Genomic DNA, 18,086 nt, shown 5'->3' on the forward strand with positions numbered 1-18,086 from the left:
CAGTAAAAGTTGTTAAGTGTTATTTAATAGCTTTTATAAACAAAAAGTTCAATAATTCACAAAAAGCAGAAACAACTTCTATGTCAAACTCATCAAACCGCCTGTTCCTATGCTCAGGTAATGATCTCAGATTAAATGGTCAATTGCACAGAACGTCTTATATTTCTCTGAAACACACTGACTGCTAACTGACCCGTGTCAAAAACGTATAACTTTGCCAGTACAGGACGAACATGTGTGAACTGAAGCGGTCTATCTGCATGGTGCAAAGATGTGGAACCCAAGGCTCCGGGTTTTCCTCTAACTGCTCACACGGGACACATAAAGAGTGCAAATGAGAGTCAAATCCAGTAAAGTCTCTGTTCGAACAAACCGTCTCGCTCCAAACCTGAGCCTCAATTTCCAGACCATGCCACACTAAAGTGAAGGTGCTGAGAGGTTCCACAGCTCCCGAGGGCTTGAGGGGATTCAGTGTGACTGTGCTGAACCCTGTAAGATCTAATAAAACGACCCACACAAACATCTTCAGACAGACGTCATGAAAATGAGTGATTTGTGCTTTTCCACATCCTCAGAGAGGAGAAAAGCCCACGTGGAGCCAGACTAAAAGAAAATCATTTTCAGACTGTTAGATGCTGACTGTACCTGTCATAAAGGGACACCGGGTCATTACAGAGCTCCTTTATGAAAATTACCTATGGTTTTATTATAGCAAGTGTAGTATTCTTAACTCCGCAAGTGACTGACAAAATTTAAGCAACAGACACAGATATGAACTGTTGTAATGTGTAGTTTAAAATGAGTCTGTGCTTTGTTTATTATTATTCGTTATTATTTTATTTCATTATTCATCAGTTGATTACTGTACACTCTAATAAATACTGTGTTATTTTCTACCCAGCACTAGGTCAAAAAGGGACAAACCCAACTGTTGGGTTGAAAAATAAGCCAATTATATCAAGTGCAAACATCTTCTGGGTTTCTTTAATCCAGTGGTTGGGTTAGTTTCTTTTTGAGAGTCAGGGGTGGCACCACTACTCCAAAAGTGGTGGGGCAAATTTTGATACTTTAAAATGTAATAAAATCAATAACGTTCAACTAAATTGCATGTGGCACAACAAATGCAAGCAGAATGCAAATCAAATAAATATTATTGAAATGAATAAGTCGAGCATCTATTGTCTAAAATGCTGGGGTCAAATGCCAGCTCGCCCCCATTGCTCCAACGGCCTTGTTGAGAGTGTTTATTTTAAGTTGTTCTGTGTTTTGGTTAACCAAAGACAAATTTCTACTGTGGTGGACAATAAAGATCTATTCTATCACTCTATTCTATTCTATTCTATTCTGATTAATTACAAACCATTGGCCGATTACAAACCTTTTTTTTACAAATATCATTGTTAACTTATGCTTACTATATCAAACTTGTGGTAACCAGGATTAACCTAACTATATTTGTGTGGGTGTTATATTTAAAGTAAAACAAGAAAAGGGCTGATTGAAGGATGGAATTATGAAAATGTGCAACTAAAGAACTAGAAAAGCTAAACTTCTCAAATAAGGTCAGATAAACAATTTTAGAAATATGAATTTTCATGAAATTCATACAGCAAATCTGCCAGTCTTTGTTTATCCATTCAAGATTTAATCCTATCTTATTTACAGCATATGGTAGTGAAAACTATTCTATGTCCATTATAAAAAGGTTCAATAAGTTTGGGACATCTAAGGTCAAGTCACAAAGAAACTGCACCATCATGCCATTAGGTTGAACATGTTCTTGCCAATAGTGTTCAATGGCCACACAAGAGGAATGAGATGAGACACTGCGCTGACATAACCGCTCTGTTTCTGATTATCCGCCTAGTTTCAATCTTCAATCACACCCACATACCACAAAAAATACCACTGGTTTCCATGACTACGGCCATGACCGATGATGAGTGACTTGTAGATGTGACAAATGATGAATGATTTACAAAGTGTTCTGAGTTTGCACATACTGAGCCTCTTCGAGGGAATCCAAACTCTTCATCATTCCAAACCGTGGCTCTAACAACATTATAGATGAGTCTACCGCACCGCTGTCCCGGCTCAACACCATGCCAATGTGTGCCAAGAACGCTGTGTGCGAGGGAAAATCTAATTAAGTTTTTTTTTGGTTGAGGTGGGGTTGAAGGGTTGGGTGGCGTCTCTCGAGCAGCAGATGTGGGTGCGTTACGTAAAAAGTTACCCGATTTACTGCCCAAGAATCTGGAGAAGCAGAAATAAGAAGCGTGACACAATGCTGAGGACTTACAATGTTTGATTCGTTCTCTGCTTGACATTTACAGAGCTTCTGAAAAAACACTTCTCTGTGTAAAGCTGTTTATTGTACATAAAAATTTAAATCTCACGAACAAAGATTGAAGAACATTATAAGTATTGGAGCAAAATACAGCATGAGGCCTCCTGGGAAAGTCACTCTTTTCTTTCTACAGAGGCATTCAAGGCTACAACCCTGTCATGTTGATCACGTTGATTCAATGTTCTAGTATATTCTTTAAGTTAATAAACTACAGATAACCCCTGGCACAAAACATCCGGCACAGGCCACTTCACCAGCTATTACTTTTGACAACTTGAGGTGTGCCACGGACTTAAAAGTCACAAGCAAACAAAGACTTCAAACATGTATGTGTACAAAACATTCCTCATATTTAAAAACTGTGACATTATAACAAAGGAACACTGGGGAATGTGAAACACACATCCAGAGAAACAATTCCACACATTAACTTGTGCGTAAAGCCACACAAACAGTTGTCGGCATGGCAAAAAGACCTAAAGAGTTCTGTCATTACTTACTCACCCTCGTGTCATTCCAAACTCATATGACTCTCATTTTTTTGCGGAACACAACTGCATTTTGATACAATGAAAATCTACAGCATAGGAACTATAGGGACTTCTAAGCACCATATAAGAAGTCCATATGACTCATGACCATATTCTATCGTAGGTCATTTAAAGCCAGATTTTATTTTTAAATGATTGTAGATTATGTCAATTTAATAAATCATAGTTGCTAAAGTTTAACTTTAGGTACAAAGCAGCTTGGAGATTTTTGGATGGAAAGTCATATCAGTTTGAATGAGGGTTAGAAAATGGCGGTGTTCTTATTTTTGTGGGTACAAATATCACACCCGAGCAATACCATATGAAAAATATGACTTCTGCTGTTCGTCTTTACACTACTGGTTGACATTGAAATTGAATATATCGTCGCTGTTCTTCCCTAGATGTCCAAATTCACTGTTTTTCAGGAAATGGAAAAAACGCTGTACTTTTTCAATGATTAAATACTCTTTTTAATACTTTTTATGGGATAGATATTCGCAAAACTAGGGGGTATTAGAAGGACAGCAGCAATATATTGCCATTAAGAATAATTCATAATTCTATTTTAACAACAAATCAGTTCACTGCTAAAAATTAACACATGAAGCTCAATGTAGAATTAAAGCAAAACGTTGACAGTTTCCAACAAATCATTTTATTTGCTTATATATATATATATATACAACAAATACGGAGGTATACCTGAGTTTTTACTATAGTAAAAAAATGTAGTATAATGTAGTATATTACAGTAAATATTAGGGATGCTCCGATCGATCGGCTGCAGATCGATCTCACAAACTGATCGCATTTTGATGACATCAACATGTGAGGACGTACATGATGCGTGCGGACGTAACTGATTCGCTGCCGTAGTGATGTCATCGCCGGTTTGGAATTACTTTGACGTTTCGAGAAACAATGAAAAATGTGATATTTGCCCTGTATGTTCCAAAGAAATCTCACATGGAGGAGCAGTGTCCAAAGCATTTAATTAGACGAACCTGATTCAGCACTTAAGTTTTTAAGTTTAAAGTACTGCAAAAATATAACAAAAATATAACAAAAGGCATATCTATGCTATAACTTCATCTGAAAAAAAGGTTAACGGTGATCAGAGATCTTACATAACAGCATCGGAATCACGATGACAACAAATCGGTACTCGGTATTGGCTGCAAAAATCCTGGTCGGAGCATCCGTAGTAAATATACTAAATTAGAAATGAACAACTGTCCTTTTATTATTTCTCAAATGCTGCACATGTCTTTGTAAAATAAAAATATATTTTATGTCAAATAACAAAACTATTCTGCCATTTTAAAACAAATTCCAAATAATTCGTATTTTTTATTTCTTTAAAATAAACAAACCAAGACTGTGCTTTTCTTGGATTTTATTTTACGTTTAAGAAATATCAGCATATCCACGTTTTCCAAGTTTGCAGTAAACACAGCGGCCCCTGCTGTTCAAAACATGTATTGCGATTCAAATAACATCTCAACCGGCTTGAAACGTCACATATTATAATCGATTTTCAACCGGCTCACTGTGAATCGTTACATTCCTAATATTATAGTATTCTGTAGTGTTGACACAATAGTAAATTGATAAACTATAGTAAATAGTATTCTTTAATATTTACCACAGTATGGTTCCAAAACACTAGTATGAGTTATACAGCTTGCAAGAATAATACTTAAGTATACTACAGTATATTCTAATGTGGGTATGGCGTATATATATACTTGTAAAAAGTCAAAAAGAAAGGGAGAGAAAGAGAAAAACAATTTCAAGCTGAACATGCCTTAGAATGACTTATTAAGCTTTATAATATGCGTATGAGAGTATTACTGTCATTTGAGCAATATCCACAGGCTTGTGACAATCACAGCTCTAGGCATCCACACACATAGTTCTGTAATAGGTTGGATCAGGTCAACACCGAAGACGTTGAGCTCCTCTCGACACACTACATGTCTATACTGATCTCACATTACAGAACACCGCGGTTTGGACTGAAACCTGCCAAATCTGAAGTACAAACTTGAATGCATGCACATGCCAAAGTGCTGGTATGTTCATATGTTGAAATCCGAATTGAGCTAACTGTCTTGAGAACGTTAATGGGCTTGACATACATCTGTCAGTGGATTTGGCTCATATTGCTGAGAGTAATTGCCTTTCTGAGGGAAGCTTGAACAGGGCAACACGGCATAAACTAACACAGCTGCTCTTTATGTGTTTATGGTGTGTGTGTAGGGTGTGGATGGGGGGATTTGAAGAAAGCGAGGAGGTTTATCATAGAGTTAGAAAGCGACACTTTTCCACCCTATCCGTGGCACAAGTAAGACCCCCAGACGCTTCATGCCATAATCCCCATAATCACAGTTTCCTTTGAGAAACACATTAAGCCAATCTGGCAACACACAGTAGAATGCAGTCTTTCTCTTTAAAGGACATGCGAGATTGCAGTCGTTTCTCTAACACAACTGTCAAGCAATGCGACACGTTTACGTAAAAATTGAATTCTGTATGTTAAATCCTGTATGACTTTCTTTCTTCTGCAGAACACAAAACAAGATATTTTGAAGAACGTTGGCAACCACCAACAACACTGACCCCAATTAACTTCCATTGTATGGATGCAAAATCCTTATTTTATGTTAATGTTAAGCCAGAGACGTCCCTCAGAGTCAAGTTAGTCCTTAAATTCAACAGAACATTTAGTTAGTAAAACAATGATTGCATGGGGGACACATAAACGCTCAGTATAAAGGTCAAATACCTCCATCCATCAAAAACCTCAACGTCAGCCATCACATGCCTGTTAATCTCCAGCCAATACAACTGATCCAGGATCAGCTTTGTCAGCCGCATATCGGCCACAAACAGCGTATTACATTTTCCAAGATGAACATCCCAGAGACCGGACTGTCTATGATTTGTGTAATGCGAAAACCACGGAAAGAGTCGGAAAGCAGACGTTAAAACAGAAACCAGACATAAACAGTGAAAACCGCAGAGTTTAGATGTTTCGATCACAGTTAGTGTTCGCAAAATTAGTGTGAATATTAGCGTAGAAAATGTCTTTTTGATGGTGTATGGAATGTTATGGCAGTTTGACAGCGACTGCTGAGAAGTAGCAGGGCAAATCCACACCTTGGGGATATTTGGGAAGTTGTTATTGGACAGAACCGTATGACAATGTCAGCACAAATGTCAATGCAACAATCAATTACTCATTGAACTTTGAACACTGCGGCAACTGAATCATAATGCATTATGATTTACCAATAATTCAAATGTAGATTAAAATGTTACTGTCAAACATGTATGAATGAAGTTTTTAAGAAATTAAAAATGTATTTTAACTTAATAAATATACAGCAGTGAAGAGTGCAGTTTTTCTGATTTTAAAATGTACTATTTATGTGTTTAGATAAAATGATCATTTTTGTTTCAGTCTGTGAAGTACTGACAAAATTTCTCCCATATTTCAAATAAAATGATTGTGTCTATTTGCATTTATTTGCAAAAAATGAAAACTGGAGAAACAGGTAAAAAAAACAGAAAAGATGCTGTGTATTTTATCAGACCTCAAATACAGCAAAGAAAACATGTTCAGATTCACTTTTAATCAACACAACATTAATATCTATCTGTACATGTACAGTATTTAGGAAACGTTTTTTTTTATATGCGATTTTGTTGAAATTCAACAGACCCTGGACTGGAACGGTCACAATATATCTAGAAAATGCTAATTGAATGAAACTTATATAAATAAATCAAAAAGTGCATCTTTCCCTTAATTCCAAGATAATATACATTATAATACACCAAATGGCTTGTTTTTCTTTCAAGTGTGCTCACTATGAACATGCCTTGCAAGAACAAGAGATGCACATTATTAGCTGAACTATTTCTTGAATTTAGAATCTCAGGAAAAGTACAAATTACAAAAAAGAACACAAAGAAAATGGCAAAAAAAAAGCATGAATAAAAAGGATAAGGCATTGAAAGCATCAATACTTTGATAATGCAAGCAGCAAAAAGTTTGAAAATCCATAAACCCTTATATAACCTTAACACTCTCATTTAAGAATTGGTGCAATGTATTTTCAGCTTGACCGCACTGGAATTTGTCACTATTTTACGAGGTGAATATTTGTACTGTATGTGAATTGTACAAAAACATTTGGGACGGAATCAGATCATTCAAAAAGTATAAGAGAGATTTTCAAATATTTATACATTAGCCACCTCATAAAATAGTTACAAACTGCCATGAGATTCTGTTGGTATGTTGGCGGTCTGACCAAAAGTTCAGAAGTGCTGATACACAAGCACGATAATGTATGAATGATGGTGATAAAACGTTTGGCACAGCCGTCTATCCGCATCCTAAATAGACAGCTCCCCGGCACCATTTAAAATCTTTAACACAACACAGGAGATTTATTGGACACCATATGTGCGATGGCTGCACGGTACGCTTCATAATGTGCTCCAGGCCGCTTTCACTACCCATTGTGTGCTCTCAAGCCTCTCGGTAGCTGTGTTTGTTCGGTAGAGTTGTTGGTGTTTCCAAACACAGGGGTGCTGAGAGACTATTGCTGTTTGTTTTTATTGTTACCAAGATCCCAGAGGAGAGATTTTATCTTCAGCACTCAGAAGAAATTGGGATCAAGAGTGACTCGCTGGGATTAAGTCGGCACTTCTCTCTGTCTAAACTGACTCAATGTCTTCATTCACAACTAATTAAGAACAACTTGTTTTCATTTCTAATCATTAAATCAAATCATTCTCTTTTCTTAAATACCTCCTTAAGATTTATACAGTGGGTCCTTACATCACCTTGGGCCTTTATTTTGATTGAAACATTTTTGATAATTTCATATTTTCCATTGACTAATGACTACTTTGCATAGTAATCGAAAGTGTGAGAACTATGAAACAAAGTAGTGAAAGTATAAACTATCAAGCCAAATAATAATTTGACAAATTAAAAATTGGATTTCATCTGTAACTAAATTGACGGCAGCACGAAGAGTTTTTTCTTGTTGTTTAATTTTAGAGTCAAGGTCCAAAAAATGATCTAGACTTGGAACTCGAGAAAAAAAATCACAGTTAGGGTCTCTTTAACATTTCAGTTATTTCTCATAGACCACAATGAGATTAAATGGAGAGAGCATCATATCAGATATTTCTCTCGAAACAAACAAAAGAGGCAGAAATCTCAGAAATGTCTCCATTAGAGTTTCAGAAAAGAGCTCAACGTCACAAACTGAGCTCAAATCTGCAATCAAAAGTCAATATTATTGAAGATCTCAATATGAACTCAAACATTTCTCATCATATTGACCCAAATCCAGATTATTTTTCTTCTACAATCTACATTCGTTTTACTCCTCCAATACGCTTCACTGTTTTTCAAGCAGTTTTGGGAGAAACTCAATTTGAAAACGAAGTAAAACTGAGAACTCCATCAAATCTCGTGAGCAACATCTGAGCAATACAATTTTCCTTTGGGCAAGGCTGGTGAACAAAGTTTATGCTGAAGTTGCGGTATAATATGTACATTTGTATGATTATGAAATATATAAACATGAATATTGTATATAGAAATAGCTTTAAAACATCAATATATCCTCATTCCCTCAACCGAGCCCAAAAACGGATCTAATGAAACGGCTACGATTCGATTTATAAAGAAGCCACTGTCAGATGAAGGCAAACACTGATTCCTTTGAAATATAATCTTGTCGAATTTGGCTCTCTTGAGTCGAAAGTAATTGCTTCTCTTTTATGGGAGTGAGACCGTCACAGCCAGAAGAGAGCAGACGGAAAGAAACTCCAAACGTAACATAGCGCTTCCATCCTGCATCCCGTTCCCAGGATGTAATTTTCATAAAATGCGTTTACCGCTAAAGCTCATAACTTCACAGCCGCTTAGCCTGTGTTTACATGAAAGTCAAACTGAGAAATTAAACTAGCTGTGGAAAAGTGTGCCAGGCTGCCGTGAGATGACAGCTTACATGCGAAGTTCAAACAGGTGTTCCTATTACCACTTCATTTACCGTCTCACTTCAGTGCCCAGAGATTCTCGCTCGTGGTGCCGACACAGGGCACTTGGCACATGCACAGGTACTTAGACTTGTTTTGGAGGCTTTTGTTTGGATTGGAATCCAAACAAAAGACTGGTGCCACCTGCCCTAACATCTAAACCTCAGGCAGTATCCTTTCGACAAAAGAGCTTTCAGATGAATCCACCGGGCACTGGCTGATGGACTGACGCATGGCCCTCTGCAAACAACTTTCATCTAGCTATGAATCCTGGGTAAAGATCAACAAACACAGAGGAGCATTTAATTGCTCTTTCATGGCTCAAAAGATCTCAGTTGTGTTTAAGTATCAACTTTGTCTCAGGTTTCTCTTAAAATTGCTAAATAGAAACAAATGAGACAATTGTTTAAATACATAATGAGAATGGAGGTGTAAAATGAATGTCAATTGTATAGAGGTACTGTAAAATAATCTTCGTTCGTATTGAGATCTTTAATAATATTGACTCGACAAATCTGAGTTCAGTTCTAGACATTCGAGATTTCTGTTACTTTACTCGGGAGAAATCTCTGAGGCAAACGTTTCATTTCCTTGATGCAGGGCTGTACGTTAACAGAGGTTTAAAGTTTTGTAGCACAGGCCCAACTGTTGCAGCGTAAGTAAAAAAACGTCTGTTGTCATCATAAAAAAAAAGATCACATACAAGAATAATGTACGTCCTGCTTCATTGGGCCAACATTATTCCATTAACATTTGGAAATAAAATGCATCATGACCTAAACTTCAACCCTGAACCACAAAACAAATAAAACGGTTTCCAAACATTCCTCATGCTTTTATTGAATTGCTTTCTGTCTTTCTGTGCCTCTGCAGAATACAGAGGTAAGAGGAGCATTTCTCTCATCGCGGCGGACAGTAATCCCGGTGGCACGAAACCCGAGCGTGAACAGTCTCGGTAGGTAGTGCCAAGCAGATGGAAGTCATCTTTCATCGAGGTGAAATTTACACGAGGTCAAGGTCTTTGCGAGCAGCCGATGGCATGAAGGCTGGAATTAACTACAACAGCGATAGTGCTGCATCAACACACACGACTGTGATGATAGAAAACTCTTCCTTCTCCAATCAAGGAAACAAAACACCGTTAGCTCCGGCTGGAATGCGATATCAGAATCCCGATTCGCTTTAGAAATTTTAACAGGCATAACTTTGGACGGCTTCACGCTGATAGGGATAATGGACAGAATAAGTGGTGTCCAAACTGTAGGCCATGCATTACAGAAATGTGGAATTCTGCTCTGATATAAAACGTATTTAAGTGTGGTGATAAGAGCTTTGGACTGAAATTTAGTAAGGCTTCCAAAAGAATCAGCTTCAAATACCAAAATGCCATTGCAATGCATTACCTGTGATCACTGAGGACACAGAAAAGCAACTAAAGATGCCCCGTCGTGATGCAAAGATCCAAACGAGTCTGCATTTGACGTTTCACGGACTTGATAATCTCTTATTACACTTTTAACCGTAACTCAGTACAATCACGAAGATACCACAGTTCCTCATGATTGACACATCAGAGAGCTCTGTCACCGTTTCAGCGTCCATCAGGCCATGAGAGGGTTAAATTACTGATGGCTGACAGAGAAAGCGGTTGGAGGATAAAGAGAAAAATGTGGCTGTGTATGAGACACATTGAGTAAAGGATCCCTGTCAGAAATTACAGCCTAAACGTCTTAGATTTCCAACTGATATTTTAGAGATTAGGGCACTCGTTGCTCTAACGTCAGTTTGGATGGATGTGTGTGTTTTTTCTAAGTGAGGCTACATGCCATCAACGTCAACTTGTTCCTGTAGTGTAGAGAAAATCACTTGTTAAAATGAGTTCACCCAAAATACGTTTTGTTCCTGTAGCTCTATTCTATTCCATTCCTTAAACGAACAACTTTAAATATAATAGTCAACACTAAAGCTTTCTGCCATCATCACTGTGGTTTCAAAAGAAAAAGACAAGGACACAAAATATCTCAAGGACACAGAATGGCTCGCTCAAAGAAACTAATCTCCAGGGCATTTCCCCTTAAGCCAGCCCAACCTCTGCTCTTTGGGATGAAGATCTTTCAGCCACCCAGCCTGTAAAAGTAATTCCTCTAGCAGGTGTGCAGGTAGTGAGCGCTCGGTTAATCTTAAAGAGTGAAGTGGGCAGGAAAGGGAATCATGGGTCACTGGGAGGGGACGAGTCTCACACCAGACAGGTGTATGGAGCTGAGGATTGTGGGGGATATCGAGAGCAGCGTCCCTTGATATGAGCAAAACGATCGCTGTCACCCCCTCTCTCTCAGGAGACTCTGTTACCTGGTCAGACCACCTCCAGGACATCTGGTGCATTTAGTGAGTCAGAGAGAAAAGCGTTCCCAGTGTGTCTCACGGTGGAGCTCTTTTGATTTATTGGTGTGGACTATCTGATCTTTACCGTGATTCAAACGTACATCTTGCTTTGATCGTGCTTTTGCAACGCACGTATGCACTTAGCACCTTAAGGCAGTTTGGTCTACTGAATTGAATGATGAAGTGGTTGATGAGATCTGGGAAGAAGCCTATCGAGAATAAAGAACTGTTCGGTAAACTCGAGGTATAAATTATTTCAGTTCAAAGTTGTGCATCGCCTTCACTATTCTAAAACTAGATTAAACAAAATATTTCCCTCTATATCGTCTCAATGTGACCTGTGCAATATGGCGGAGGGGATACTAGCACATTTATTTTGCTTTTGTCCTACTCTGTATGATTTCTGGTCTAACATGTTTGAGTAGTTTTCAAAGGCTGATGGAACTAACATTCAACCTGACCATAGCCTGGCTATTTTAGATATTCTGCTGTAATGGATCATCTCTCCCTCATACTCATCAGCAGGCGCTAACCGTATAGGCATGATTGCAGCCAAAAACGTGATAGTCCTCAAATGGAAATCCCCACAAGCCCCTTGTCTTCAAAGATGGTTGAACGAGATGCTCCATGTTGTCCAAATGGAACAGTTACGTTTTAGTGAGCTATGCTCTCAAAACAGATTTGAAGCCATATGGGGACCTTTCTTGAGACTCTCGGAAATTTAACTGATATATATTTGGTAAACCTATCATATATTTTGTCTTACATATATTTCTATTTATTTACTTTTTCCAGTGGAGAATATTCTTATTTATACATAATTCTGAATATTGTCTTCTAGGTTGATATCGTCAAATTATAGAACCCAATGTTGGGTTGAAAATAAGTACTATGGAGCAAGAGAATATAAAAAATGTTGTACTGCATATTAAAAAAACTATTAAACATGACATTAGAAATTTAATCAGTGGTTGACCAATACAGTATACAGTCGTGGCCGATATTTAGATTTTTTATTAATTAACAGCATCCACCAATAAATATTTTGGCTACCATAGAGCACTTTAGACAACAATTTGTTACAGGATAATGTAACTAGAGGAAGCTGAACTATTTTTATATGTACAAATTTCTTGTAAACATTTCTGAAGTAGCTACTTCAACACAATCCCATGGCAAAAACGTAACTATTTTACGAATTGGGCTAGTTCATATGAATTTGTACGATCTCATTCATACATTTTTGTACGATTTGCTTTCGCGCCAGTGACGTTAGGGCTTAGTATTTCTTTTTTCTAATTATCGTGGATTTTTGTACAATTCACAATGTATGAATTCGTACGAATAAGCCACCTCGTAAAATAGTTACGAATTCCTGTGAGATCAGGTTGGCTACTTTAGAGAATATTGCTTAAATATTATGCACAATAAATGTAGTTATAGTTTCACCAATTTTCTGTATGTCTCTCATTACTTTTGTGTTATATCGACCTCAATATTAGCATCAGCCATTAAATAAACATATCGGTCAACCACTAATTTTAATATCAAAAACAACTTGTATACGGTCTTATATCACATTAAGATTAATTGTGGCGTTTGAAATAAAGGCAAAACTGCCGGTCTAAGTGTTCCCACCTCATCCACACCTGGATGCTGTTACACACATGTGTGTTTGAGCAATGTAAGATAAGTCTAGGTACTGTTAACAATGGCATAATTTCTCTAGCAGTTCATGTGATGCAATGCACAGAATTTCTTGCCTCTGTATAGTATGCACATGATGTTTGACCTTTGTTTTGAGTTGGCCTTTAGTTTGTGACTAGTTTGTTTTAGCCACGCAACTGACAAACACTATACCTTCAATTCAAATTTTAGTGTTTCGCATTTTTTCAAAGCAGCTTACAGTGAATATATTTTTGCAATGTAAAAACTAAATACTTATTTACAACAATGCCTTATATTTATATTAGCATTATTAGCTCTTTAACTGCAACTGGACTGTTGTATTCAGAGTATATCTTGAAGGGATAGTAATATGACAACTTTTTGCTACACCTGCCTATGTCCGGTGACTTGGGAAAATCTACCTGCCAACAGTTTTTGCAAAAACAGGCAGTTACTACCACACCTCAACATATTTAGGTAACACTTTACAATATGTGACCCTGACCACAAAACCAGTCTTAAGTAGCACGGGAATATTTGTGGCAAAAGCCAACAAAATATGGGACAAAAGTTTTATTTTATACCAAAAATCATTGGGATATTAAGTAAAGATCAAGATATTTTGTTAATTTCCAACCGTGAATGTATAAAAACTTTATTTTTGTGAGTAGATGCAATAAATCACGAACAAAACGAGCCGGAAACACACCTACAAACAATGCTTGCTTCTGTCGCTCTTTGGGAATTTTCAAAGCCTTTTGCAAAATTGCTCCAGTGTATTTTAAAACTAAACATGATTTGATGACCACGGTTTCTTTAGTTCTGATCTGTAGTCGTGTGTTATTTGTTTGCACTTACTGGGTTGAATTAAAATTTGAGTGACATTACTTGGTATAAGAATTCATAGTGTCTCATGAGATGCAAACTGTCCCAATTTGTCTCTGTGCTGTCCAGAAAATAATATAGGTCATGCTGAATCAAGTTTAACATTCGACCACACATTCTAGATTCGTTCGCACAGTCTAATCACACTACAATTGGAATGTGGAGGAAAAATGATAAATTCACATTAAATAGTTTGAACTGTTATGATCGTGGTCCCTGTGAAGAAATCTATTTCCTTATTAAGCTTTATCATTTTAGATACTTTCTAGAGTATAAATCTGTGCGTGGCTTTTTGTCTGAATTCATAAAAAGTACAAGAAACACAAAAACAAGTGCAACTATGCTTTACGGTTGATTGCATTTAACTTGACAGGTCTAATTAAAATAAGCAAGAGTATAGCTCTTAATACAAAGTACCCACATTCTGATTTCCATCTGCTTAATAAATGTCCAACAACATCCACCTGTTGTAAGCTGGTTAGGTAAATGAACAAGTCTAGAGAATCATTACGCTAATCACTAGAGGGGCGGACCCGTCCTGATTTCCAGATGTATAAATTTTGATGCTGGCTTCCAAAAGCTTCATGGAAACGCAAGTGTAGCAATGATGGGGCTGTGGCAAGTTGGATTTGGTTTGGTACTTGTTCTTGCGTTTGGCTTGTCTGATGCACAATGGCGAGGAAGATCGGCGCAAACTCAGAAACCTCGTACATTTAGACCTTGGTCACAAATGCAAGTACTTTAGCAGAGTGAAACCAGGATGCCTCAGTTTCCCCAAACCAACAATCCCATGCTTGTGCCACAGAGATTTCCTTCTCAGTTTTCAATGCAGACTCCTGATATGGTTGGTGGAAAGCCTGGTCAAGATCCTGTCGGTGTTCAGTCTAAACAGTATTTGCAGGGTCCGATGGAAAAACTGTTGTGGACCTTTCCAAGACTGCCAGAAGAACCGGTACAGCCAGAGATTCCTTTTGAGCTGTGGAACCCTATTCCTGCCAACAGTGTAGGAGCTCAGTGCCGTGAGAATTCTGTGTATGTGGAAGTGATGGAGGACTTCTTTGGGACTGGAAAACAACTAATGGCTTCTGGTTTTGCAATGGGAGGCTGTGGACCAATAGGGCAGGACGATAATGCTCGAGTGCTCATGTTTGAGTCAGAACTGCATGGATGTGGCAGCATGTTAACTGTGAGAAGACTGATCCTCTTACCAAAAGTGTTTACGTTCTGAATAATTCTTGAGTAACACTCTTGTTTCTTTAGGTGACCGAAGATGCGCTTGTTTATACCTTCACCCTGGTCTATAGTCCCCAAGAGGTTTCAGAGGGTGTTCCCATTTTCAGGAGTAGTGGTGCTGCTGTCAGTATTGAGTGTCACTATCCAAGGTAAGGTTCTGAGTTCAAGATGGCTGCGTACTCATGCATGTAGTAAAATATTTGGCAGTTTGTGTTGACCAACTTTCTATCTACAGAATGCATAATGTGAGCAGCAATGCCCTGGTGCCCGCTTGGGTACCATATGCAGCTACTAGGGTCGCAGAAGAGCGGTTGGTCTTCTCCCTCAAGCTTATGACTGGTTTGTATTATTATACTGCTTTAGCTTTTAATGTGGTTTCAACTTAATTTTGTTGACCATGTCTAATTGTTCCTTGAAACAGATGAGTGGCAGTTTGAGAGACCTTCAAACCAGTACTTCCTGGGTGACATTGTGAATATTGAGGCCTCTGTGAAGATTTACAACCATGTACCTGTCCGTGTGTTTGTGGACAGTTGCGTAGCCACTGCGTCACCTGACGTGAACTCTGACCCCAGATACTCATTCATTGAGAACAATGGGTACGACATGCCCATTTACCCAGCCTATCCTAGAAGTATTGCAGGGTGTTTAACTTGTTTCTTCACCAGGTGCCTGGTTGATGCCAAGTTCACCGGCTCTAGCTCTCGCTACCTGCCTCGAACTCAAATTGATAAGCTGCAGTTTCAGCTGGAGGCTTTCAGGTTCCAGCAAGTGAACAGTGGGCTGGTATGTATTTGCATTAGTTTTGAGTACATTATAGTGCACTGTTTGGAAACCTGAATCCTGTTGTCTTTGCAGGTCTACATCACATGCACTTTGAAGGCGGTTCCTGTAGCCACTCCAACAAATCCTGAGCAAAAGGCTTGCTCGTTCTCTCCTAATGGGTATGTTGTCCCCAAATAGCCTTCACTGTGTCAGTAGGGTGACGTTTATCATTGAGCATGTCTTTGTTTGGCAGGTGGGTGTCTGTAGATGAATCTGATCAGGTGTGTGGCTGCTGTGACTCAACCTGTAGCGGAAGTAGTGCAAGCGATCAGGTTCTTCGAGGTATGGGTTAACAAATGGACTAACTAAGGATTCTGATTATGGTCTTGGAAGTTTCTCACTAGTCTGTTCTCCGTAGATCTACGGTGGGAGCAAGCATCTGTTGGGCCCCTCCATGTGAAGGAATTTGGCTTCGGTCGACTGTAATCTGAAATTGCTATGAGGTCAAGTGATAAATAAACTGTTCTTAATTGATTTATACATGGTCTATAAGTGGTCATCCCTCAAGAAGTCTTGCACATCTCATTTAGACGTTTGCCACTTTATGGTTCTGATTTGTCACTCAATGCCCTTGTAACTGAAGTGATAATTTGGATGAATACTTGTTACAGGACTTTTACTGCATTTTGCCAGGTAATGCATGGTAGGTACAAAAAAAGCCTATAACTACTGAAACATAAAATATCCCTATACCCTGAGGGTAAATGATAGGTGAACAATAGTGTAGAAGCGCTTAACTTTGGTTGTGAGTACTTCACACAAACTGAAAATTATTCCTTAAATCTGAATTGCTTGACGTGTTTTCCAAGGGTCACGATATTGACTCGAACATGGTTAAAATGAGGACAGCCTATTTGAGGTCGAGCTTCCAAGACTCAGGAAGCCTGTGAAGAGCTAAATGTGTTAATGGCATAGCTTCTCTAGCAGTTCATGTGATGCCTGCATAGGTGGTAAGTGGTGTTGTAATGGAAGCTAGAGTTTTTCTTGAGTAGCATAGCTGAAGCATGAAGATGGATTCTTGCCTCTATATACACTGTTGGCTATAGTATGCACATGCTATTAGATTTTAGCATACCACCTTTGTTTTGAGTTGGCCTTCAGTTTGTAGTTGGTTTAACCAACGTGACTGACAACCACTATACGTTCAATTCTAATTGTACTGTAGTTTTTTGCAAAGCAGCTTAGTGAATGCATGCCTTGTATTTTGCATTGCAAAATACGAAATACTACTACACAATGCCTTATATTCGCATTAACTCTTAAAGGCGATTGGACTGTTGTATTCGGAGTACAGGTACATCTAAAAAAATTAGAATATCGTGAAAGGTCAATAAGTTTGTCACTCATTTCAGAAAGTGGTACCCATATATTATAGATTCATTAGTGTATTTCAAGCTTTTCTTAATTATGATGATTATGGCTTACAGATAATGAAAACCCCAATTTAAGTATCTCATAAAATTAGAATATTACGTAAGATCAATAAAGAAAGGATATTTTAAACCGATGTCAGGCTTCTGAAAAGTATGTTCATTTCTATGCACTCAATATTTGGTTGGGCCTCCTTTTGCATGAATTACTGCATCAATGTGGCGTGGCATGGAAGTAATCAGCCTGTGGCACTGCTCAGGTGTAATGGAAGCCCAGGTTGCTTTGATAGCGGCCTTCAGGTCATCTGCATTGTTGGGTCTGGTGTCTCATCTTCCTCTTTACAATACTCCATAGATTCTCTATGGGGTTCAGGTCAGGCGCGTTTCCTGGCCAATCAAGCAGGCAGGTGCCAAGTCCTGCTGGATAATGAAATCAGCATCTCCATAAAGCTTGTCAGCAGAAGGTAGCATGAAGTGCTCTAAAATTTCCTGGTAGATGGCTGCGTTGACTGAACTTCAGAAAACACAGTGGACCAAAGTCCTCTTTTCAGATGAAAGTATATTTTATATAAGCACTTAATGCTTCCTTCTGCTGACAAGCTTTATGGAGATGCTGATTTCCATAAGAAATCTTATGGAAATTAAGAAATATTCAGTGCTGAATATACCGGTATTCAGGGACAGGCACTACAATGGTTCAGATCTTACTTATCAGACAGACATCAATTTGTCCATTTAAATGGGGAATCATCAAATCTAACTCAAGTAAATTAT

The 18,086-nt window shown here is 38.2% G+C and overlaps 2 protein-coding genes across 3 annotated transcripts in view; one reads left to right on the forward strand and one right to left on the reverse strand.

The window, feature by feature from the left end:
• Positions 1-18,086, reverse strand: part of LOC130556586 (ADAMTS-like protein 1) — a 139,455-nt gene that overhangs the window by 100,179 nt on the left and 21,190 nt on the right. The window lies entirely within an intron of this gene.
• LOC130556610 (zona pellucida sperm-binding protein 3-like) lies at positions 14,482-16,416 on the forward strand. Its single transcript, XM_057337794.1, has 8 exons — positions 14,482-15,070; positions 15,145-15,266; positions 15,353-15,456; positions 15,539-15,716; positions 15,786-15,903; positions 15,976-16,061; positions 16,136-16,224; positions 16,301-16,416. Exons 1-8 carry the CDS (start codon positions 14,645-14,647, stop codon positions 16,366-16,368), a joined length of 1,191 nt encoding a protein of 396 aa, XP_057193777.1. The 5' UTR covers positions 14,482-14,644; the 3' UTR covers positions 16,369-16,416.

The sequence above is a fragment of the Triplophysa rosa genome, linkage group LG1 (assembly GCF_024868665.1).
Source record: "Triplophysa rosa linkage group LG1, Trosa_1v2, whole genome shotgun sequence".
Classification (NCBI taxonomy): domain Eukaryota; kingdom Metazoa; phylum Chordata; class Actinopteri; order Cypriniformes; family Nemacheilidae; genus Triplophysa; species Triplophysa rosa.

Excerpts from the sequence above, each read along its gene's own strand:
- LOC130556610 (XM_057337794.1), top strand. The coding sequence starts at position 14,645 with ATGCCTCAGTTTCCCCAAACCAACAATCCCATGCTTGTGCCACAGAGA. Across the intron at positions 15,267-15,352 it reads ATTGAGTGTCACTATCCAAG|AATGCATAATGTGAGCAGCA; the intron begins GTAAGGTTCTGA and ends TTCTATCTACAG. Across the intron at positions 15,717-15,785 it reads TCATTCATTGAGAACAATGG|GTGCCTGGTTGATGCCAAGT; the intron begins GTACGACATGCC and ends TTTCTTCACCAG.